The sequence below is a fragment of the Buteo buteo genome, chromosome 16, assembly GCF_964188355.1.
Source record: "Buteo buteo chromosome 16, bButBut1.hap1.1, whole genome shotgun sequence".
Taxonomy (NCBI): domain Eukaryota; kingdom Metazoa; phylum Chordata; class Aves; order Accipitriformes; family Accipitridae; genus Buteo; species Buteo buteo.
The window spans coordinates 6674121-6699235 of NC_134186.1; the positions used below are offsets into that span (position 1 = coordinate 6674121).

Below are 25115 nucleotides of genomic sequence, written 5' to 3' on the forward strand. Positions count from 1 at the left end.
CATTCCAATGAGAGGCAAAATTAGTGGCAAACACAGTCTCCCCGCGGAAGAGCAAGGGCTGCTAACTGCACTGAAAAATGTCAGAGCCGCCTGGCAGGTAAAATGCTGCTTTGTGTGTGCTGTTATTTAAGCATATTCCCTCCACCTGAAAAGCAAATCTTGGTTTTTTAGCCTCGTCAGATCCTGCTTAAAGTTAAGGAAAATACAGAGACACAGCACAAAACGTGGTGAGTCTGCGGCTGCAGCTCCCCTGGCTTTCGCTGCCTGCAAAGCGCCAAGGGCATCTCAAGGGCAGCTCAGCAGCCTTACGCCCAGTTTCATGAGTGGGGAAACTGAGGCACGGCCATGCTCCAGGGGAAGTGGGGGGCACAGATTTGGAAATCCTCGCACGGGTCACTGTGGGGCTGAATGAGCACCGTCTTCAGCTCAAACTGATGCTCCTGGCTTGCTCTAAGCACTTCTCATGGCTCGTTCACTGCAGACCCCAGGCTGCTCCAGCACCTGGAGCATCCTCCCCTGATCCTTTGGGGGTGAGATGTCCCCCGGCAGCAAACTTCAAGACAGCCGGCTTGTCATGCAGCCACCCCCAGCTGTTCGTCAACAGTGGCCCTAATTGAAGCAAGAGCAGTGAGCAAGCCTGGCTGCAAGGCTGCAAGCACGGCAAGGGACTCTGCAAGCTCTCAGTGTGCTCCACAAGAAACCTCCGAGCAACCTGGGGACTGGCAGCATCCAACCCCCACAAACCTAGGTGACTTGTGGAGCTCAGAGCATCCTCCTCAGGCTGTCCTCCTCCTGTAAGGGGTATTTCCCATGCTAATAGCAGCCCCATTAACAACCCACCCTCATTAATACCCCGCTCTCCCCTTTCAGCTCTTACTGCTGCTCCGCCATCGAAGCTGTGATGCTCCTGGGGGTGCGGGACCAGGAACCACACACCATCCTGCTACTAATTAAGATAAACCTGCAGCCGATCAATGCAATGAGTTTTAGGGCTCCCTCTTAATTAAACACTCTAGTTTATCGATCGGCCCCAAAAGTTCCCTTTGCAGCAAATCACATCAATTAGTCGGGGGCAGGCGTGCACCAGAGTGCTGCTAATTGAAACGCGTTGCCTGCAATGATTTTATTTTAATCAAGAAATCGAAGTAGGCGAGACGCGGGGATAGGGCTCCATCAGTGCATGGCAGTCCCTGGGAAGGACCGTGGCAGGAGGGGACATGTGTGCAGCCCCCTGGGGACAGGGAGCTGCCGGGGTTCAGCCTGAGGGCTCTGGGCAGGCAGAACCAGTGAGGCAGAATTGGAAGAAAATGGGCTTTTTCAAGGGTGCTGGCACCAAATTCAAGTGGGAAGGAGCTGACCTGTCCCCACATCACCCCTTGGTTATGGCACCTTCACCTTCCTCAGACCCATCCTGTTACTTGGTGGGGTTTCCTAGTCCTTTTTAGCCCCCATGACAAGAATGGGAGAGATGAATCCCACTCCGGCTGTGCACAGACACTGGTGAGCACCTTCCCCCATGTCTCATCCCCACCAGATTTGATATTTTGAGGTTGGAAATCCCTCCTGCAACCCAGCTGGGCAGCATTGGGCCCTGGGAAAAGCATCCCTGACCCAGCACCCTCCAACCTGCTGCAATATTAAAACAAATCTTCTTGCCCAGCAGCTGTCATTTTTGCTGTCTTGGAATCAGAGAATCACAGGATGGGTTCAGTTGGAGGGACTTTTGAAGACCATCTAGTCCAACCCCCTGCCATGGGCAGGGACACCTTCCACTAGACCAGGTTGCTCAAAGCCCCATCCAACCTGGCCTTGAACACTTCCAGCGATGGGGCATCCGCAACCTCTCTGGGCAACTTGTTCCAGTGTCTCACCAACCTCACCATGCAATGTTTCTTCCCCGTGTCCAGTCTAACCCTACCCTCTTTCAGTTTGAAACCATTGCCCCTCGTCTTGTCACTACAGGCCCTGGTAAAAAGTCTCTCTCTATTTTTCTTGTAAGCCCCCTTTATATATTGAAAGGCCACAAGAAGGTCTCCCCGAAGCCTTTTCTTCTCCAGGCTGAACAACCCCAATTCTCTCAGCCTGTTCTCATAGGAGAGGCACTCCAGCCCTCTGATCATCTTTGTGGCCCTCCTCTGGACTCGCTCCAACAGGTCCATGTCCTTCTTATATTGGGGGCCCCAGATGTGAACACAGAACTGCAGGTGGGGTCTCACCAGAGCAGAAGAGAGGGGCAGAATCCCCTCCCTCAACGTGCTGGTCACGCTGCTTTTGGTGCAGCCCAGGATACAGTTGGCTTTCTGGGCTGTGAGCACACATTGCTGGGTCATGTCCAGCTTTTCATCACCAGTACCCCCAAATCCTTCTTGGCAGGGCTGTTCTCAATCCCATTCACCCCCCAGCCTGTACTGGTACTGGGGATTGCCCTGTCCCATGTGCAAGACCTTGCACTTGACCTGGTTGAACTTCAGCCCACTCCTCCAGCCTGTCCAGGACCCTCTGGATGGCATCGATCCCTCCAGTGCATCAACTGCCCCACTCAGCTTGGTGTCATCTGCAGACTTGCTGAGGGTGCACTCCATCCGACTGTCTATGTCACTGATGAAGATGTTAAATAGTACTGGTCCCAGTACGGACCCTTGAGCGACACAACTCGTTACCCATCTCCACTTGGACATTGAGCCATTGACTGTGACTCTTTGGACACAGCCATCCAGCCAACACCAGGGGACCAAGTCCTTCCACTGCCCAACAAGATGGACACCGCATCCACAGCATGGTCCGGGGCCATCCCTCGTCCCACTATGCCCACCAGGGACAGGCTGGAGCCACCACGGCCCCCCATCCGCCCATGACCCTGTTTGGAATTTGCAGAAGCAGGATTTGGCAGCAGATCCTCCCATCCCATCATAGCTGTCACATCTGATGGCTCTTAGAGACTTCCCCAAAACCCACTTCATTACCACCAAAACCAAAGGCACATGAGGACATGGCCACCTATGGACACAGATGACCCTGAGGCACACCATGTCCAGGAGCTTGGCGGTCCTGGCAATCACAGGAACAATTTATCCATGTCCTTCCCCTACAGTGCCCAGGGGAGGTGACGCTCATGTCACCAGGGCTTGAGGCTAGGACACTGGCCTGGCTGCAGCCCCCGGTCCCCCCAGGCTCTGTGGGGGAGGCAGCACTGCCCCACTCCCTGTGCTCCATCCTCTCGCCTCGGCTGCAATGGGGATGACATGTTTGCTGACACAGATGCATAAATATATTATTGCATCCCTAAAGCCTCAATAATTAATGGGTGGAGAGAGATGGGAGCTTGTTCTGATGCTGGGGGCGGGGGGGGGAATGTCCCGGGGGAGCTGGAGAGGGGGACAGTCCCTCCATCCTGCTCGCTCGCTCGCATCTGTGTGGAGCCAGTTCCTCTTGTCTCTCCCTGAGACCCCCAAAGCTGCAGAGCCCCACATTTGGGTGCTGGGCGATGCTTTGGGAACATCCCTGCTGCTTGCTGTGCTCTTGCCCAGCCTGAAGCCCCCCCGAGCATCACCCTGGGGTGCACCATCACCCCCGGGTGCAGCGGGCAGGGAGTCATGGCTGGGGATATGGGGCAGTGACCCCCCCCCCCCCAGTCTCCCAGCTGCAACTCAAGCTGTGCCACTCCCCATGCCCATGCAGTGATTTTTCCGGGTACATCATTACGTATTTAACTGCTTTTAAATAAAAGCCCCCTGTCCCCGATGTCCCCAAGGAGGAACCCAGTCAGCCGGAGCACATGGGGCAGCGGTGACATGGAAGGGGGGCACAGTGACACAGGGGTCCAGCCCCATTAAATCACACAGGGTGACACTGGTCACCCCATCCCTCTGCCCATGGGGATGGCCCCGGCCAGGCCACCACGTGCCCTTCCCCATCCCGGGCTTCCCCCGCTTGCTGCCGCTTCAGCTGGGCCATTTTGGGGCAGGACAAGAGGTTTGCACATTTTCACTACTGGGGCAAAACACTTTCTGGGAGGGGAACATCTCTTTTTTCTGGGATGGAAACCCTTCCCATCTATTTTTTTCCCCTTTCTGGGAAAAATCAGGGGGGGAATATCCCCTTTCCCTGCTCGTGTGGCTTTATTAAAACCCTCAGAAGGGTGACGGGCAGGTTTGCTCCTGCCTGCAAATGTCAGAGCGACATCCCAGGGAGCCAGCAGCAGAAAAGCTGTGGTTTCAGTGGGGGAGATAGTGTGTGGGGAAATTCCCTAAAAATACCTTCTTCCCCAACCTCCACCCCTGTGGCTGGCCAGGGGGAGCTGCATGGTCAACCCTCCCAAAATCTGGGGCAAGACCCCATGCGCTAGGGCATGCCAGGCATGAGATGCCCCAACCTGGAGAAGGAGCTGGTTCCCTTAGGGTGAGCCAGGGTCAGGATTCCCGGATCCAGGCTGAGCCCGGGAGATCCAGCAGCATCGGAAGCACCAGCTGAGGTTGGGGAGGGCAACGGAGCCGGTGGCAGGAGGAGGCAGCACGTGGGCATCCATGGCCTGCCTGCACTCACGATCTGCCTGCACTCACGATCTGCCTGCACTCACGATCTGCCTGCACGCACAGTCTGCCTGCACACATGGTCTGCCTGCACGCACAGTCTGCCTGCACACATGGGTCTGCCTGCACGGTCTGCCTGCACACAGTCTGCCTGCACATTGCACCCCCCCACCCTCAGAGCGGGGCTGGCTGAATCGGGGTGCTCCCCACCACCCCCAGCCCTGCCCTCACCGTCCCCCCACCAGCCCCGCTCGCTAAGGGACAGGGCGCGTGGGCATCACCCGTGTGTCGTGGGCCCATCATGAGTGGCATCCTGCGCCGGTCCCCAACAGCCTAATTTTCGGCAGAGCGGGAAGCATCCTCGCGCAGCATCCACTGCCAGCTGGGATACAGGACCCCAAGAGCCCCCAGGGGACCCGGCCGTGGGGAGGGAGGGAGCAGAGGGGTGAATCCCCCCACAGAACACCCTGCAGCAGGGAGAGGATTCTCAACCATGCTCCAGCACTGAAGCAGCACACCCAGCATCCCCGAGCGCACAGGGTCTTGCTCCAGATTTTGGGGGGCTTGATGGACCAGGAGCCAGAAGCTCCCCCTGGGGTAGAGGTTGGGGAAAATTAGGGGATTTTTTTTCCCCACCAGCAAAACCGCAGCTTTTCTGCTGCTGGCTCCCCGGGGATGTGGCTCTGACATTCGAAGACAGGAGCAAACCCACCCGTCGCCATTCTGAGGGTCCTCACCAAGCCATGTGGGCAGCAGAAGGGGATATTCCCCTCTTCATTTTTCCCAGAAAGGGGTAAAAATAGATAGGAGGAGGTTCCTTCCCAGAAAAAAAAGGATGTTCCCCCCCTGAAAATATTCTCCCTAAAGATTGAAAAACCCTGACAATCCAGCTGCATTTTTTTTCGGTGTCGGCGAGGCCGGAGCAGGCAGCGCAGGCAGGATGCTCCTCCCGGCTGCCTGCTGCCCTTGATCTCAGCAGCAGCATCTGTGTGTTGGGCTGAAATAAACCCTCTGCTCTCCCCTCCGTGCTGCGGCGTGGCAGGAGCGGAGCGGGGCTTCGTTACCCCCTGATGGGTTATTATCCTTCAGCCGGGTGATTTCCTCCCGAACACCATATGCCTTGGGCTCGCCGGGGATTTAACTTTTCATTTCGCTGCATTTTGAAGAGATTTGGGGTTTTTATTCCGCCTCAAATTCCCCTCTGTGCTGCGTCCAAAGATGCTGCGAGAGCATCGCTCCCCCCGCTGCTGAGTCCGTCCTGGTTGTTTGGAGCAGAAATGCCTTGTTTCTAAGCAGTTTGGCCAAAATAATGTTGGGGTTTAGGGAAAAAACACCCCCCAGACAGAGCTGCGAGGCAGGATCTGGCCTGCTAGCGGGATGTCCGATGCTGTCAGTCCCCATAAGGGACGTTTCCCCCAATCCCCAGCGCTGGGTGTCCCCGCAGCAGATGGAGCATCACTGGGGCTGACGAAGTGCACAGGTTTCCCGGGGGCCGGCCAGATCCTGCCCCCCATCCACAGGAGGGAAAGCAAAGTCCAGCTCCCAGCCCCAAAGGATGCTACGGGGTCCTGCATCCCCACCCTGAGCCCCCACAACACCCAAGCACCCCCTTGCAGCCTCACCCCCCCTCCCAACCTCTCTTTTTGAGGCAGTTTAAGGCATTTTGCTGATTTTCACTCTTCCAGCACCTTCACCTGCTCCTGGGGAGCCATCGGAGCCATCGGAGGCGTTTTCATCGTACAGTCCCTGCAAGCTGCCCCTCTCCACTTAGGGAAATTGGCTGCGATTTAAATGAACAGCAAGCAAGTGAATTGACTATTAAGAAGGTGCAAACACCGCTGTGAACCCAGGGACTTCATTTAATGACTTGGAAACAAGTTCTTGACCTACTTCCAACTTGCAAAAGCCTTCGTGAAATCGCAGAGGAAAAGAAATTAAAGGCGCCGGAGCCTTGATCGCTCTCTAGTATTGGGTGGTGATGAGCAGGATGCAGCCCTTGGCCGACAAGATGCTCTGGGACCAAGCAGCCCCATTGTAAAACATGGCAGGAGCAAAAAGCAGGGTGAAAGAGGCACAAATTGGGTCCTTCCCCAGCTGTTGCAACCCCTTGCTGATGCCAGCGGATTTTGGGGGGCTCCTGGCCTCTGCACAGCCCCTTTCTGCCCCCCAACGCCAGCATCGCTGGATGTAGGAGTTCCTGGCATGTGGCTCAAACATCCCAGATCTCTGGGATGTGGCTGCAGGTGCTGGGGGTACAGGCAGAGACTTGGGGTGCATGGGGGCCCTTGCCACGGCTCCCCAGCACCCACCCAGCACCCACCACCCATCCGATGGGCTTTTCTTTCTCTCACCTATTCTTTTTTCCCCCTATTCCCGGTTATTTCATTTCGCCGCATCCGGCAGCGTTGCCATGGGAACGTGGCGGCAACCCCAGCTGGATGCGCTTGTCTAGACGCTGCGCCCCAGGAGCCTGCTGCCGGCAACCTGCTCCATGGGCTGGATATGGCCCCAGGGTGGGCTGCACCCCTAGGTGCGAGGTCACCCATTGCACTCATCCCCAGGACCCCCAGGAGACCCCAGCACCCATATGGCTGGGTGTCCTCCCAGCCCTGGCACCCCAGATTCATGGTCCTGGCGCCATCCATCCCTGGGGGGTTCCGTAAAAGGACGGCTGGGAAATGCAGCCTCAAGGTGGCTAATGGCTATAATAATAATAATGATAATAAAAAATCCCCTAAATGTAGCCCAAGGGTTGCAAAGTGCCCTTTGCACAAGGCGGATTAAACCCAGCCTCCTGTTTGGCTCCATCATAGTGAAGGGAAACTGAGGCACAGCACAGGGAGACAGCCCCAAACCTTTGCAGTGCTCTGAGATGCCAGGAATGCTGAAGCCCAGGGCAGTGAGTGTTCCCATGCAGAGAGGGACGCTCCATCACCACCCTGGGGTCCTCCTGATTTACACCCGCTAGAACAAAGCCCTGAGCCACTGCTGGGGCCATTGGCTCCCAAAACTGTGGGATTTGGGTGGATTTGGCTCTTGCCAGCTCTGATGTCCCCAGCGAGGACCCGCAGCAGGTCATTACCCCTGGAGGAGTTTTGGTAGGGCTTTTTCAGACATCACAAATCTCAAATTTCCCCATGAGCAGGCTGGTTTAACTCTAATACAGTATTACATCTATTTAACGTTAGTACAATATTGCATCTATTTGACTTTAATACAAGATTACATCTATTATTTGCACCGTCCTATAAATGCTGAGATGAGACTTTTTTCTTTCTCTTGCCTCCCAGCAAGAAAACTTTTCCATGCCTGGGGAAAGCTGAGGAAATCGAAGCAGCTCAATTCCCTGCTGGCCCATCAGAGGTTGGCTCCAGAGCGATGCCCTCCCACATGACAGGCTTTATTCCTGCAGGGAATTGCTCCATCCCTTGGGAATTGCTCCACCCCCTTGGGAATTGCTCAGGAGATGCAAACCCATTTAACTGTTCCCGAAGAAGGGAGCCGGGATGATCCCATTAACCCCGAGCTTGTTTTGCTCTGCATCCACTCAGCCTGACCTTGCAAACGACCTTGAAACAACCCAGGACCCTGGGGTCCCCTTGGTGGGGAGGACATGGGGGGGTGGCATTCATGGGATAGGGTAAGAGGGTGCCAGCTGTGTCCCTGAGGGGGAAATGTGCACCGGGGACAGCAGAGGTGCCCGAGGAGGTGCTTGCCATGGAGGGGAAACTGAGGCACGGGGCTGCAGCCCCAGCGGGACCCAGCCATTCATTCCCATGAGGTTGAGGTGCTTTCACACCTGCAGGGCTGAAGCACCAAGGTCGCCAGTGATGGCTGGGGAAGGGCTGATCCTGCACCGCCCAGGTGCTGTGCACTGCTGTGCTGTGCCTCAGTTTACCTGGAAAATGGGGTAAGTCCTGCTCAGCACCGCATTGCGGGGCATTTGCTTTCTTGGTCAGGGTGACCAGCTCCATCAGAGCAGGTCCAATGGGGAAACTGAGGCACAGAGGGGTGGTGAAGAAGACCAAAAGCTCAGACCAAAAGCTGGAGAAAGGCTGTACCTTGAGGACACCCAGTTGAGAGCTGCTCCAAACGTGCAGGAGCAGGGCTGAGACTTCTGGATTGGCATGGAGAGACAGGATTTGGACAGAATCTTGCTGAATTACAACTTTTAGCCTAAGTTAAGCCACAAGGAGAAATCAAGAGAAGAGACATGGGCAACGGCCAGCGGCACAGGGCTGCAGGGGGAACGGGCACTGGGGAGTGATGGGACCCAGGGGCAGAGCCCGGCCACACTGCCTCAGGCAGCCACAAAGAGAAGTTAGGCTTCGAGTTGAAGCAAATCCATCTGGAAGCAGAGGGGGAAGTGAAGGGGCTGTACAGCCCCATGCCGTGCCCAAATAACCCAGTTGTGTGTCTGGGATGGAGCGTGAGTGCGGGAGCCTGCTGTCCCCTCCATCCATCCCGCCCCATGCCATCCCTCCTATGCATCCCATCCATCCTATCCATCAATCCCCTTCCATCCCATCCCATTTTTCCTATGCATCCTATGCATTCCATTCAACCAGTCCATCCCATCCAATTTACCATCCATCCCATCCCACCCTACCCCATCCCATGCATCCCACCATACCCCATCCCACCCACCCCACCCCACAGCAAATAAACCCCCTGCCCTAGTCTGACACAGATCCCTGATCCCTGGCTCAGCCTCGGAGGCCCTCGCTGTCTCTGAACCATTGGCAAACACCCCCTGCGAAAGCCGGCTTCAACAAACAGCCTTTTGGATAAAAAAAATTGGGATTAATCAAGCGCCTCAATTAGCCACAATGAGCCGCAGCTTGTCATCACGCCGGAGACTCGCAGCAGAAAGCACATTAGCAGCATGGCCACTGAGAGGCTGAGAATTAATTAAAATGGAGCAGAAAACCCTAAAAAAAACCCTGAGCAAATGGGGAATTGCTCAGAGCAGGGGGATTTCTCCCTGCGAGCCTGGAGATGCCGAGCGGAGCCACATCCCTGACCCTGGCAGAGCATCACCAGCACCCAGACTGGCCGGCACCTCTTCCAGTGCCAGTTTGCCAGTGGGATGCAGTGACGAAGGGGACATCCCCCACTGCCCGCAGGGACCCCACTGTTCACCCAACCCCTTGTCCCATGGTCAACGGGGCGAGGAAGAGCCTTGCACGCTCTCGGTGCTCAATAATGCTGGAGCCATCAAACCATAGGGGAGGACTGATCCTGCCCTGCGCCAGCCTGGGGGGGAGCCAGGGCTTAGATCTGGGGCATCTTGGGCTTAAATTTGGGGTACCTTGGGCTTAAATTTGGGGGATCTTGTGCTTAAATTTGCGGGATTTGGGGCTTAAATTTGGGAGATCTTGGGCTTAAATTTGGGGGATCTTGGGCTTAGTTCTGGGGGATATTGGGCATAAATCTGGGGGGTGCACAGGTATGGCAAACAAGATGGAGAACCAGGAGAGATACAGGGAGCCTGACCCCCTAAATAACAAATTCTGCAGGTAAGGCACAGACAAACGCTGGGGCTGGACAAGGGTGGGGAGCAAGCAGGAGCTGGCTGCTCCAGGAAAAGCAGCTTTAGGCCATTGGAAAGAGGAGGAGTGGAACAAGCTGGTCTCCAAAAATTTGCAAAAACCCACCAGATGCTGTGCCGGGTGGGACAGGATGGATCCTGGCTGAGAAGTCCCCATCAGCCCACAGTGGCCAAGCCCGTTTGGACAAGGATTAAGCCGCAGGCAATTTCGATGCTAATTCTCCCAGTTAAGTTCTTTAAGCCCAACATCTGCGAGAAGCAAGAGGTAATTTCCCCCGGATCTCAAACGGCGCCTCAAAGACGCCGTTAATATAATCCGATAGAGGGGAGAAATATATATATATATATATATATATATATAAAAAATCCAATTTACTGACTTATTTAGTGACACCTTTCGTAATCAATTCTCCCAGGAAAGAAATACTGATTAAAGCCAAGCGCATTGCTATGGAAACCAGCAGTCCCTCCTCCCACGACCCGCAGGCTGGGAAGGAGAAAATCGTGTGAGGAAATCTGCCTGGTAACAACCCCGTTAATGAGCCAGGGAGCAAAAATAATCCCTCGGAGCGATGCCGCCGCGAAAGGAGCAGCCGGCGGCAGCCGGTGGGGAGGCGAAACTGCACGCGGCTCCCAAAATATTTATTTTTATGGGAGGGTAGAGCTGTTTTGGAGGAGGAGGGGATGCTCCTGCATCCTGGAGGGATGAAGGGGGCATCTGGAGGTGGTACCCAGGGGTGACTGGGTGCACCCACCATGCCCTGCAAATGTGGGTGTTTCTTCCAGCACTTGCCCAATTTTTTAACCTTAAAATACAGGATAAAACCACCCTGAGACACAGGCTTAAGAGATTCAGCTGCCACCAGCCTGGGAGGAGGTAGCTGCCAGCACAAAAGGGATTTATATGATAAACACTGCAGGTCTCCCTCTCCCTGGGGTGATCCCCCAACCCACAGGCAGCCACGATGCCTGGTGAGGGGCATCGTTGTCTGCTGCAGGCAGGGTTGTCATGCCTGCACTCATCCCCGGCTGAGCGAAACCCCTGTGGGCCAGTTTCTTGAAGAATTGGAGATTTATTCTGATTTCTACATTGAATAATGGCCCTGGGCTCCTGGAGGGTTTTGGGGTCTCCTCCTGGCTGGATGTGTCCCTCACCCCAGCATCCTGCAAGGAGAAGATGCTTGAGGCACCCATCAGTGCTGGCGACGCAAGGATAAATCTTACCATGGGCTGAATATAAAAGCGCCCACGCCGTGTGAAGCAGCTGGGGCTGACAGCGAGTGGCACGGAAGGGACTTGGCTGTTTCCCCAAGCACCCGCGATGCTTTTTGGGGTGCTTTAAGGAGCAAAGGTCTGCACAGGACGTCATTAGTGCTGCTCATTGTCTATTGGTGGATTTAATAACAATCCCACCCGGCATATTCCTTAAATTCCCCCCATCACCGTCACTGTCACCACGACTGGTGCTGGGAGTGGAGCCCCACTGCTCCGGCAATGGGACCACGGTCCAGCCCAGGGCTGTGATCCCACAGGACCGGAGCATCCGACTGCTGCCCTCACCCCATCCACCAGCATCCCAGGACAATTGCAAACCCAAGTATCGGAGCTGGAGAGGCATCCAAAGGGATGCGCTGTCCTAATAAAATCAGAAACCTGAATATTTTGAACAATTCATTTAGTGAAAGAGCCGGTGCTGTTAAACCCGCCGATACCTTTCCCATTCATCGTGGAGAGGATTTAATAATGCGCCTTAGCAGAGCGTGCTGTGACCACCAGCGCATTATTAAACGTAGCGATTAGCGGCTGCCGCGGATGGGAGCTCATTAGAGACTTCTTAAACATCCATAAAAATTGCTTTTATTAATTGGTTCGTCGTCTTTTTATACCCACCGCGTTCAGGAGGGGGTTTTTGGGGTTGTGTTTTACAAACCCCTTTGTTGCATGGTGGTGGATGGTGAGCTCCCGGGGCCGGGTCCCTCCCAGCGCCCGCCCTGGAGCCTTCCCGCTCCGCTCGGCCGCATCCTTTAATGACAAGGCATGACACTGGGATGTCGTGATGGGTGACAACACCATGGCCGAGCGGGGAGGATGATGCCACCCCAAGCATCCCAAACCCTGCAGTGGGGCTGGCACAGTCATCAGTCCCCTGCATCCAACAGGGCTGTGAGCCCATCCCCCTGGCATTGAGGCCAGCTGGACATTGGGGAAACTGGGATTTCCCCTAAAACCCCATTTCTTCCCCCATAACCACATGGGATGGCTTTGCTGGCTGGGAGGTGGGTGCTGCCCCCAAATTCGGCACCCACAGGGTGCTGCCCCGAGCCATCCCCCCTTTTGGGTGCACCCGCAGGAGGGATGAGGATTTCCATCCCAAAATTTTGGGGGAAAAATGAGCCCAGCAGCACCCATGGCCTGGACACAGGACTGGGGGGGACTCCTGGGGTCCCCATGTGGGACCCCCTATGGCCTGGACACGGGACCGATGCTTGCACCACCTCCTGGGGTCCCCATATGGGTGCCCCCATAGGAAACGGGGCTCCAGGGCTCTCCCCATGTCCCCCTGCTCCATCTTCTCTGCTGGGTGGCGGACACCAACCCCGCCATCGACCCCACTAATGAGGGCGCTGCTAATTGCCAGGCGGACGGTGACCCCCTGTCCCATGTATAATTCAAGCCCCTTTGTTCAGGCTGGGTTTGCTTTGTCTGGCAAGTGCTGCCTCCCCGTGGGACCCCCGCCCCGACCCAGCCGCCACGCAGCTCCTTCTTTGGGGAGGGCTTGATTAAAAATAATTAGGGCCTGGGGCTGCTGGGAGGTGGGAGGCAGTGTCATTAGCGGGGTCAGGGTCATTAGTGGGGTCAGCATCCCCCGTGGCAGAGGAGAAGATGGAGCAGGGGGACACAGGGAAAGCCCTGGAGCCCCATTTCCTATGGGGGCACCCATGTGGGGACCCCAGGAGGTGGTGGGAGTATCAGTCCTGGGTCCAGGCCATGGGTGCTGCTGGGCTGGGTGTTCCCTCCAAATTTTGAGATGGAAATCCTCATCTCTCCTGCGGGTGCACCCAAAAGGGGGAATGGTTTGGAGCAGCAGCACCCTGTGGGTGCTAAAGTTGGGGACAGCACCCATCTCCTGGACGGTGGAGTAGGAGTGCTCATGGGGTCATGGGGAGGACCTGCACCCAGTGGGACATAAACTGGCCCAAAATGGGTGAGGGTGTCCTTAAATATGGCCCCCGACACCCACCGGAGCCCCAGGTAGACACCCCAAATTTACCGCAGCATCGCTCACCTGCGCTTCCCAGACCAGCCGTCCTCAGCACCAAGCGCAGGCACTGCCAACACTCTGCCCATCACCGGTTCTGAGCTCAGCCCTGCAGCCCAGGGCCAAATCCAGGCTAGGCTTAATGGGCAGCAGCCTTGGGAGGGGCTGCCTTAAAATCTGGTGAGATGCAGCCCGAGGAAGGTTGGTGGCCCCAGGTATGGGACAGGGATGTGCTCCCCGCCACGCTGGAAGGGACTGTGGGGACCTGCCCCAGCTCACACCAGCCTCCACTCGCTGTTACCCACACAACTGTTGAGCTTCAGGGGGGGGAAAGATTAAAAAATACATAAATAAAGACTTTAATAATCAATTGGTGTTTATCGAGCGGCTCACAACACCACCAGCCTGCTGCTGCCAAATGAAATCCTTGTTCAGAGCCACCGAGTCAGAGATATGATGTGAATTCCCAAGAGGGAATAAAACAGGTCTCGGCACTGATCCTGCTCGTGCTTCCCCGTCCCTCTGAGCTCTGCCCCGTGTCCCTCCCAGTGGAAAGGGGGGTGATATCCTGAGTGTCCCCCAGGAGCAAAGGGTGAGGGGACATGACCATGTCCAGTGCTGCAGTGGCAGAGCCGGGCGCCGGAGGGGATGGAGGCATGGCCAGGCTGGGCACGGGGACACCCAGCCCTTGGGGACTGGCCCCACTCCCTGCGAGCTCCATGCGAGCTCCCCACCCCACAGCATCGTCCCCACAACGTCTCCACCAAAGCCTGCCTGTAGTACCCATAGCCACGGGGCTCCCAATGGCCGTGCTGCCATGCCGGGGGGATGCCACCACTGATGCTACCCTCCAGCAAGCTCCCAGTACCATCTCCAGCCCTGGGGAGCAAACAAGACACCTCCAGACCCCCCTAAACCTCGCTGCACTCTGACCACCCCACCAGCCCCCGTGCCAGCGGTCCCCAACACCGCCGCGGGGACACAACACCAACCCTGTGCCACCCCGCTGCCCGTCACAGGACTCCTGCTGTGCCCCCCCACTCCCTGAGCCGAGGAAAAACTACGCCAGATGCTACAAAAAGGGGCCAGGAAAGGACAGTTTCGCCTGAGAGTCCCGGCAGCTGCCGAGGGGAATTGGCAACCGGCCGGTGATGGGCTGGAATTGGCGGCAGAGGAGGGGACAGGAGAGGACAGGAGCAGGGAGGGTCCTGGAGGCACAGATGGGGACGCCGTGGCCCCGGTGTGGGTAAGGGGGACGGGGCTGGTTCCTGAGCCAAAACAGGGGGGAAAAAAAAGAGAAAATACAAATCGGAGCCTGCAAAGGGTTTGTGCAAAGCCACAGGGTGGGTGCCAGGTCCCTTCCCAGGGCTGGGGGACATGGTTCAAGGCAGAGGGGACCCCGGCTGAACCCCACGGCCACGGCCGGCACAGCCACACTGCCGGGCCTCCCGCAGCTCCTGGTCATTCCGTGGAGTGGAGGAGGAGTGGGAAGATGGGGGGGAGGGGGAGAGAGCCCCGAGGGGGATGGGACAAGGACTCTCAGCTTGACGTTTCCAGGCAATAGCTGAGGACCACCATTAATCTGAGCCATTACTGCACAGAAGTAAAGAGCCGACAGGTTTTCCCGTGGGGTCCTGTTAGCCTCAGCATCCCTCGCTGCGCTGCCTGAGCATCCTCCACTCCCACTCCGAGCATCCTCCATGCTTACCCGGAGCATCCTCTGCTCCCACCCCAAGTATCCTCCATGCTCACCTCAAGCATCCTCCACTCCAGCTGGAGCATCCTCCACTCTCACACCAAGCACCCTCCTCTTCCCCGGGACATTTCGTAGTTGGGACTTTGTACCTGGGTGTCCCTGCGGAATGGCACGAGCGTGCCCAGGGGACAAAGTGCCAGGCAGAGATGCACCACTCCAGTGACATGCCCACAGCTCCCTCCAACCCCCGAGCCCCACACCGGGACAGTCTCCGAGGCAGAGCCACGCCACCCTCAGCCCTTTGGCTTCCCAAATGCCTTCCACCAAAGGTCTTTACATTTTCCTTCCCCATCAAGAGACGAAGGGAAGCAGAGCCACTCTGCACTGGCTCCTCTCCGGCTCCCTGGTGCCACGCTCCCGGTGTCCCCAGGACACAGGCTCTGCCCTGCGCACCTGTGGTGGGAAAGGGCTGCACTATCGATCCAGTTGTCGGAAAAGACCAGAGTCACCCAGAGTGCTAATTAACCCTAATCAAGGTAATGAGCCTGAGAGCCAGGCAGCAGGCCAGCCCTCAGTTTGCTCCCTGCCCTGCCTCTGGTTGTGTCCCTTGTGTGTGACAGTGCAGCTGCGTCCATGGGCCAGGCAGGGTGGCCATGTCCTCTGCTGAGATGTCCCAGTCTGGGCAGCGAGGATGACGAGTGTGCTGGGACACAGCCAGGCCGGGAGCCTGCGCCGCTGGCTTTGCAGTGCCATTGTCACCGCCAGCCCCACAGGGTGCCCACGGGATGCTCAGTGCCAGGGGCTGCACCAGCACCACGCTGCAGTGCCCCCCCCCCAGTGTCCCCCCCAAGGGGACAGGTCCCCATTGCCGGCTCAGAGCCAGGACACAGCACCACTCATGTGCGGTGACCAACTTCCACGTGCGCGTGTGATGAAGGGCTGCGTGGGAAGTCCCCTGTTTGGGTGATTCCCACACTGTCCCTGTCATGGGCTGCAAACAGCCCCCAGCTCAGCTCGGGGGTCCTGCCGGCCCCGGGGGGATGCAGCTGGATTCACCGCACCCCCCCCAGATACTTATGTTTTCTCGCACGCTTTTGGGCAACTGAGCAGCTCTGGGATGTTCCCCTCCAAACCCAGCCCATGCCCTCCTGCATCCCTCCCTCAAAGCTCTGCTTCCTAAGGCCCCCCCGGCATCACTGGGATGTGCCAAGCCCCCCAACACCCGTGCTGAGCCCCCCGATTCCCTGAGGGGCTCCAGCAGCCGATCCCTGATTGCGAACGGAGGGCTGAGGGTGGTGGGAAGGATTTTAGGGGGGGAATAGCCCTTGGAAAGCTCTGTGCTCCCACACCTCGATCCCTGTCTGAGTACTACAGGGGTGAGATGTTTGACTAGGGAGGGGTCCGGGCCTGATCCTGCACCCCCTTATGCAGCCACAGTCCCCTGGAGGGGTGGCAGCAGGTGGCCCCCAGCCAACACAGGACCAAGCTGCCATGGGTGCTCCTGGGGGACCTACTCAGGTCCCCGAGGGGCTGGCGGGACACCCCTCTTCCCCAGCCCACCCCGCATTCCCCTCCAGGGCTCACAAAACACTGTCGGGAGGATTTTCTTGATTCCTGTGTTGCCTCAAGCCACGAAGCGATGGAGGCCACGTGGGACGACGCGGGGACAGGAGTGACAGGGGCAGAAACTGCCCCCAGCACTTCTGCGTAGGGTCCCCCCTCCAATGGGGTCCACGCTACAGCCCCCCCTAAATACTTGTGTATGCTTTTGGGCATCAGAGCAGCCCAAACATACCCCTCAAAACCCACCCTGTGACATCCTGTATCCCTCCCTTGAAGCTCCTGCTTCCTAAACCCCCCAGCATCACCAGGATGTGCCAAGCCCACCAAAACCCATGCTGAGCCCCCCAGCTGCCTGCAGGCTCCCAGCAGCCGCTCCCTGATGGGGAAGGGGGAAACATCACCCCAATGTGGGTCCCCACGGTACCTCCCACCCCAGTGCAGGGGCAACTGGCTGTAAAAATCACTGGAAAATAAGGCAAAATGTGCCAGCGTAGGACCCCCGTTGGGGCGGGGTGGGAGGGATGGCTGCGGCGTGGCCGCATCCTGTCCTGCCGCTCCCATGTGGGTGCAGGCAAAGCAGCACTTGGGCAATTGGGTTTTTCTCCCCCAAATCTCCTTCTGTCACAGAGTGAAAACCAAAGACGGGTGAAATTTCCCAGCCAAGCACATGGGAGCTGTTATTAATCTTATTAATAAACCACTCGGGGTTTAATGTCCTGTTTAAATATGACGGGGGCTGCTCTCTGCCAACTTTGCCTTTCCAGTTTTCCAGGCTGTTACGTACATATTTTGAAAATTGAAATAAAGAGCTGCTTTCAAATGAGGGGAAGAAAAAAAAAGATACCAAGGGGCCCACCCTGAGTTGCTCCGCCCTTCTGAGCATCCCCCTGGGATTCAGGCAGAGTATTTTCTCCCCACTCAACCCTCAATGCTCCATCACTTCCAGCCAAAAACTGCTCCCACCTCCATGCTGCAATGGGGACAAGGACATCCCAGGGCATCCCAGGAGGATAAAGGATGGGGATACAGCCTGGACCGCCGGGATGAGGGGGGTCTGAAGCCGCCTGCCTACAGCTCGGCTTGGCCAGGTGCCGCAGCGATCAATACACAATAACCTGCATCTCGCTGGCCGGTGCTGGAGGAGCTGTTAAGACGTGCGGCCAGACTTGATGGGAATGTTAGGGTTTTGTGGGTCTTTCATCCCTGCCGTGTGCTCCTGGCCATTTTCTCCCCTTTCCATAAGTATATACCCAAGCCTCGGTACCCAGCAATGGCTGCAGCATCCCAAGGGGTCCCCAGCCCCGTGGAGGGAGGCGATGCTGGCAGGACCCCACTCCCCGGGGTGATGTGCAATGGCTGCCGGGTTACAAAGCCCTTTTCCAGCCCCAGAGCATCAGCACAAGGCTGGAAGGATGCCAGTACCCCAGTGCCTGCACCCAGCATCCTCCCAACAGCCGTAACCAGCGCTGTATCGACATTTGTGGGTGAAGCAGGATTAGTGCAGCACTGGCAGCACCACGGGCTTAGCACCGGGTCCAAGTCCCAGAAAGGGATGTGGGTTTCCCATCAGGAAATTAATTTCTCCACAATGAGTTTTGAACTGTTTGAACCCCAAATCCTTCTCCCTGCTCAGCTATTCAGCCCCTCGAGGTCCTCCCTGTGCTTTCTCTCCAGAGAAACCGGGGGGAGAGGAGCCGACAGCTCCATTGCAGGGGGACAGAGTGGTGGGAGCCGTCGGGCTGGGGGAGAGCATCCCTCGGGGCTCCAAGTCTGCAAACAAATAAAGCCGCAAGGATCTTGGCCGAGATGTTCATCGATCCACGAGCAGCGAGTTCCCGCAGCAAAACCAACCGGTTCACTGCCGATACACAACCCAGGGCACTCCGCACCTCCCAAGCATGTCCACTTGTCACCGGCGCGGGGACATCCCTGCAGTCCCCTGCATCCCCCGCAGATGCATGGAGTCAACTGCCAGCATCAAGCCCGGGGCAAGCACTGGCCAAAGGCAGCAGGGAAAAGCCGTCACACCCAGAGGTCATTTCTTGCTGCGGTTAATCACCTTCGGGGCTAAAAAGCCACTTTTCTCCCCCCAACCCACTCTCTTTGCCTTATTTCTCCTGCGTTAAGGACTGTTGGTACTGGGAATCTCTTCCACCTCCCCATCTTCCCTTGGACCAGCCACAGAGACTGAGCTTCTCAAGAGGCCACTTTGCTGCATCTTCCAACCTCAGGTCTCTCTTCCCAATCCCCTCCCGATGTCTTGGTGACATATTTTGGGATGGGAGACCCAGCTGCCCCACGGGCTGGCAGGGATGCGGTACCGGGGGGCCTGTCTCTGACTCGCCCTGTACCAGGCGATGCTCACCATCCTCCCACTGGTGCACAGGTTTTCTCCTGTGATGATTTTATTCCTTCTCTTCTTTCTTTCTATTACTGAAACGAGCATCATTGATTTTTTATAGCGCTAATTTTTTTCCTAACAGAAAGCCACCTGGGATTAAATCAAATTGCTTATCGGCATCTAAACACTATTATGGCAGCTCAGTCCCTTTCAGCAGCCAAACTTGCGAGCTCAATAAGAAACAAGATCAAGTTTGGCTGGATGAGATTCATTTTCCCAGACATCAATTAGGCCACTGGCTTTTAGGCTTTGTTGATCACATCGTGCATCAACCTTTCCTTCCCATGCTCTCACGGCTTCAGTGTTGGGCCAGGCTGTTTTCTGGCTCATCCTCTTTACTTTCTCTACAACCCAGCCCTCCGAGACATTTATTTTCCAGTCCCCATCGCTCCCAGCTCTGTTACAAACCGGCATGAATGATTTAGAGAGTTCTTCAACTGGTCTCATTAATACTCTTGGGTGCACATTAGCTGGTCCTGCAAATTTAGACGTACTGCACTTTAATCGCGGTTTTAATTGCAAGCCGTAGCGCTCTGCCTTCCCAAACGCGCACCAATAAACCTTTATAGCGGCCTGTCAAGCAAAGCTCTGCCTGTGAATAATGCGGATGCGCCGGAGGATGCACATCCAAGCGGAGGTCTCGCCAGGCTGGCATGCTTCTCCACGGCCACCCGCACCCGTGGTCCCTCCTGTGGCTCTTGGGGTGGTCACCTGGAGAGGTGACAAGGTGGGTTGGGGTTTTTCATGACTCTAACAGATGCAGTTCCCACTTTGGGGCTGTCTCTGGATCCTCGACACTGCCCATCCTGAGCATCCCCATTGCTCCCCACCAGCACCCACCACCCCACAGCATCCCCAGGCGCGGAGGCATCGCCGCACCCATCATGTCCCATCCCGCGGAGATGGGGTGCGGGGAAATGAGGGGCTCGCCATCCCTGATGTCTCCGTCAGCCCCCCCATTTCCATGGCAACCATGCAAATGTGAAAGCTTTCCATAATCATTAGGGAGCGGAGCCGAGCAGTACAAACAGTGACTGCAGTAGATTACATGCCTATTATGAACAGTCGCACCTTCTGAGCACTGGTAATTATACCTAATTGTGCATTTAATTGTGTAATTGAAAAACCCCATCCAGAGTTCAGCCTGGGCTCCTTTCCCCCTTCCCTGGCGGTGGGAAGGTGGCCGGGGGCAGCTCCGGCTCCGCTGTCCTCGTGCCGGGGATCGGGCACGATGGGAACCGCACGAGGACAAAAGATGCTGACGGATGTCAGAGGTGGCTGACTCTTGCAGGTGCCGGAGCCAGAGGGTTGGTGGCCAAAAATGGGCAAATGAGGGCAGGAGGGGTGATGGGGCTGGCAGGGGACAGCAGGGCCATGAGCCACCCTGAGGGTGCAGCGTGGTCCCGCTGGGGAAGGGGCTGTCACACGGGGCTGGTGGGTGGTTGAGGGATGCAGGGGATGGGACCATCCTCTCCCTTTGCCCATCCTTCGTTAAGCCAAGCCCGTTAGCTCCTTCTCCAGGCTCGGTGATGGGAGGTTGCATCCCGGAGGCTCTTGGTGTGAACCCCAGAGCTCGGGCAGGCGGGATGGGATGGACCCACGGCCCCTCTCCCTGCACCCCGACCCCAGGAAGCTGCAGGAGGAAGGATGCCAGTGCTGATGCAGTGTGGTACAGCATGGCATGGCACGGCATGGCACTGCACGACGCCAGCCTGGCAGGCTCCGGCAGGCTCAGTGGGGCGGGAGGTGCCAACCGAGCTTTGCTTTTCCAGCCAATTAAAGGAGAAGGAGAGAAACAAAGAAGGAAATGAAACCCTGGTTCAGAGCAACGCCGAGCTCTGCCAGGTAGAGGTGAGAATGCTGAGCATCTCCTCCCCACCCAGCTCTGGGGCTGGACCTGTATCCTACCCCCCAATGAGCCCCACGCTGCAGGGTGAGGCAATGGATCCACCACTTTGGGATAGAGAAGGAGCCCGCTCAAGCAAGCCTGCCCTGCGCCAGTGCCTGAGCCCCAGGGTACAGGACGGGATGGCCAAGGGACATGTGACAGCAGCTGGCCGGATCCAGCCAGACCTCAGCTTCCAGCAGTCCACATCCTGATATCCCGTATCACTGCCTCTGAGGTTGGGTACACCACCACCACCACCCCGCCCCCACAGCAGTGCAGCTGTCCCAAGCTGCAGCTGACACCACTAGGCTTCAGAGTTAACAAGAGTCACGGCTTGTGGCTCTCACACCCCTGTGCCCATGCTGGCAGTGGCAAGCAGGGCAGCATCACCTCCGGGTTCATTTTCCACCCAACCACCTCAGTGGCTCTTGCCTTCGCATAAAGAAAAGATAGGTCCTCCCAACAACAATGGGCATCCCCAAGAAAGGTTTACTAAGCCACCACAAACCCCCAGCCAGTTATTCAGTCTCCCAGATGATGGGGAGGACCAGCAAAAACCTGAGAATTTTGATTTCATGCCACCTCATCAGCATACATATCTCCCGGCAGCCCCTCTCAAGGTGGGGCAGAGCTGGTGGGTACCTAACAAGTGGATCCCTGGGGTTTTTCCAGAGAAAAAAAACATAAATGGAAGCAAAATCTGGCAGGTGCTGCTTGTCCCCTGGGAATGGAGACACCCAGTGCTTGCAGCATCACCTCGCCGAGCGGCGGAGAAGCAACATGTAGGATATTCGGATGCTCCAAAGGGGCTGCCTGGGCTCCCCACCATGCCATGGCCTAAAAACCAGTTTCCCAAAGTGGTTCAGGTGCAACTACTGCCCTGAGGTCTGGGCTGCGTGTTGCCTCTCCAGACCTGCCTTATCCCACCGCAGCATGGGGGACCTTGCATGTGGACTTTGTACCCAGTGGGTGCCAGCAGCACCCTGGCACCCTGCAGCCACCACAAGCATCCTCCATGTCCAGGGGGGACAAGGGACCAGGGGCTCATCCCCCAGGGAACAGGTTGCAAATATTGGGGAAACCAACGGGGACGTGAGAAGGTGCCCGCAGGGTCACAGCGGCACCTGGGGAGCCACAGGAAGGTTCCTGCAGGTAGGTGGCCTGGCAGCGAGGACCAGCCGGAGATGGTCCATCACCCCAGGGCAGGCTGCATCTCACCCATGCTGCTTTGTTTAAGGGAAACTGAGGCACAGGCTAGCTGGTGAGGTTTAGGAAGCCAGCATGCTCGCTGGGTAGCCTCGCTGTTGGCACAAGCTGACCCTGCAGCAATGGGGCACAGCATCCCGAGCAGTCCTAGCACACACCAGTCCAACCCCAGCCCCAGCGGCTGGGGGCACTGGGAGCATGGCTGTCACCCCCTGCCCCCGTAGTACAGAGGACCCAGAACGGGCATCAGGGCTACCTGGACGGGGGGAACACATTCCCCGTGGTGCCATCCCCATGTCGGGGGTGGCACAGAGCAGTTGAAGCAGAGCAGAGGAGCAGAGCTGGGGTCAGGCATCATCCCTACTCCCCATCGTCCCCTCCCAAACCTCAGCACCGCGTGGTCCAAGCACCCTGGCCATGCCACCTCGGGGATGAATATTGGCCTCGATCACCCAAGGGGACACCCTGATGGCACCTGCCACCTCCACTGCCCTGGGGTTGGCTCAGGCCAGGGCTGTGGGTGGGCACCCAGGACCCCCCCACCCCGGGCAGGGCACCCAGCGGCACCTTTTCACCGTGGGGCGGTGTGGGTGTCACCGCTGCGGGTTGGGGTGCTGGGGGTGGGGGACATCTCCCCACGGCTGGCAGGATGCACGCTGCTGCCTCTGGAGCTGGGAAGGAGCTTGGGAGAGCATCCCGCAGGCTGGAAGGGGATAAGCCGGAGTACAGGGTGAGCCTGGGGTGGAAAGGCCACCGGGAAGGGACAATTTTGGAGCCAAGCCTTTGGGGATGCCAGCAGCACCAGGACACAGAGGGTGAGGGGTGGAGAGGAAAGCCTGACCTCAATCTGCAGCGCAAAGTTTCTCCGGGTGTGAGCAGGAGCTGCTCTCCCAGCCCGGGAGCTCGCGCCGATTCAGTTCTTCCCCTAAAATAAACAGATTAAAATCTCTTGGATCTGGGATATCTCAGGGAATAAATGCCAACAAACCTGTTTGGGAGCTAAGTGGTAAAAAAAAAGTGACCGAAGGCCAGGAAACTCCCGCACACCCAAAAAACACCCGTCGGATTTATTCTGAATAAGGGGGAAGGTGAGTGAAACGCAAAGCAAGACTTTACAGACCGAACCGGGCGCACAGCTGGGGACACGAGAGGCCATTCCCGCTGAGAACGGTGGGACTTCAGCCCGGGGATAAGCCCACCATGGCTCCACTCCCCGGGGTCCAGGACTGGCTTTGAAGCTTCTTGCGTCCCCCTCAGGGAAGCCTGGTCCCCCCCCCCATCCAAAGGTAGGGACCCCTCCCCACTCGCTGCCTTCCGAAGGATGGAGAATGAACAAGAACAACACCGGGAAGAAAGTGCCTGTCAGCAGGATGCCACCATCATCTCCAGAGCAGATCCAGAGCCCGTTTCCATTGCTGCCTCCATCCACCCCATCACCCCCCCCGATCCCCGGGGACATCACGGGCTGACCGCCACGCGTTTCGGCAATCCCCCCCTCATTTTCCTCGCCGCGACGAGCCCCGGCATGGCCGTAGGGGCAAGTTGGAAGATGCTGATTCTCTGTTAACGAACCACCCAGCCGGGATAATTAATCGCAACCTCATCGGCACTGGTTTTAGCTGAAAACCCCCCGAATACCCCACGCGCTCCCTTCGCCTGCTCCTCTGTCAGCAGCCTGATGAAGATTGATTCAGAGGCGGCGGCAAGCGTGGCAACTAATTATTACGAAGACCGACAATCCTATTAAAATTAAACCTCTCCCTTCTCTCTGCCCGCAACATCCCAGCGTCCCCCGGCTGCGGGCAGACAGGTCCCGCTCGAAAGCAGGAGAGTTTACAAAGTGCTGGCAGCGGCTCCAAGTTTCCCTCTTGCCCCGACTCAGGGGACCAGCACCCCAAGAAACATCCTTGGAGTCACCAGGATGGGAGACCACCGGTGGGAGCGAACTCGGAGGGAAGAGACTGCAGTTGGGAACAAAGCTCACACCTGCTGGAGACGCATCCCCAGGCGCTGACAGCACAGGGAACTGGTTGGCATCCATCTCCCCAGCCTCAACTCCAGCCAGCGCTGGATTGAGGTAGGGGACGAGGGTGGCATTCGGTCCTCCTGGATTATTATTTTTTCTTTTTCTTTTTTTTTTTTTTTTTTTGGGTGGCAGCAAAGCATCCCCAAGCAAGGTCACCGCCGAGACAGAGTGGGTAGCGGTGACAGCCAACATTTCGCACAAAGCACAACCCGGCATGCTGATGAGCGCGGACGGCCCCTCGCCTTACCAGCTGCAGGCAGCAGAATCCGACCAGCGTACATCTCCCATTGCATCTCCCCATGGTTTCCCAGCCGGAGCCTCGGATTTCCCCCACCGTGGCCTCGCGTCGCCGTCCTCCAGCTCCTCACCAGCCTCCCCTTCGCCAGCAGAGCCGCCACCCGGGGAGCATCAGGGGGGCACCAGCAACATGTCCCGCTCTCCAGCCTCCGGCCAGCCCCGGTACTTTCTTCAGAGCAGCCCTGCCGTCTCCCGCATCCTGCCAGGTTAGCACAGAGGCGGGCTGGGCTCAGAAAGGGGCATCGCCCCCCTTCTCCGCCTTCCCCCCCCTCCAAGCCCCGCTCCCCCCGAGCCCGCTACAGCCCCATCCCCCGGTGCAGGGACCCCGGGGCCGCGCACACCTCGCCATCCATCCCCGGGGCGCGCAGGTTTGCGCGGAGCCCGCCCGGCCCCTCTATTGTCTCTCCCGCACAGCCGCGCTCCGCGCCCCGGGGGCGGGCGGGGAGGAGGCGGCGGGTGGGGTCGGGGGCGCGCCGGGCAGGGCGGGCCGCGGCCGCCGGAACAAGGCGAGACGCGCTCCCGGCGGGGCCCGGCGGGCGGCGCGGCCGGGCGGGGGGGAGGCGAGGCCGGGCACGCCGGAGCCGCGCCGAGCCCTTGGCGGCTTCCGGGGGCGCGGGGCAGCGCGGCCCCCGCGCCGCAGCCGGCGGCAGGCGCGGCTCCTGGTCGCGCCCGCCTTTCGTTATCGTCGGTGCTTGTCTT

General features: G+C 57.8%; 1 protein-coding gene across 1 annotated transcript in view; it reads right to left on the reverse strand.

The window, feature by feature from the left end:
- NKAIN1 (sodium/potassium transporting ATPase interacting 1) overlaps nt 1-24841 on the reverse strand; it is a 37812-nt gene extending 12971 nt beyond the window's left edge. The window contains exons 1-2 of the mRNA XM_075047034.1: nt 24758-24841; nt 24367-24615 (exon numbers count right to left, since the gene is read on the reverse strand). Coding sequence (XP_074903135.1) covers nt 24367-24420 — 54 coding nt within the window. The 5' untranslated portion in view covers nt 24421-24615; nt 24758-24841. The remainder of the gene's footprint in view (nt 1-24366; nt 24616-24757) is intronic.
- Nucleotides 24842-25115: the final 274 nt, after the last annotated feature.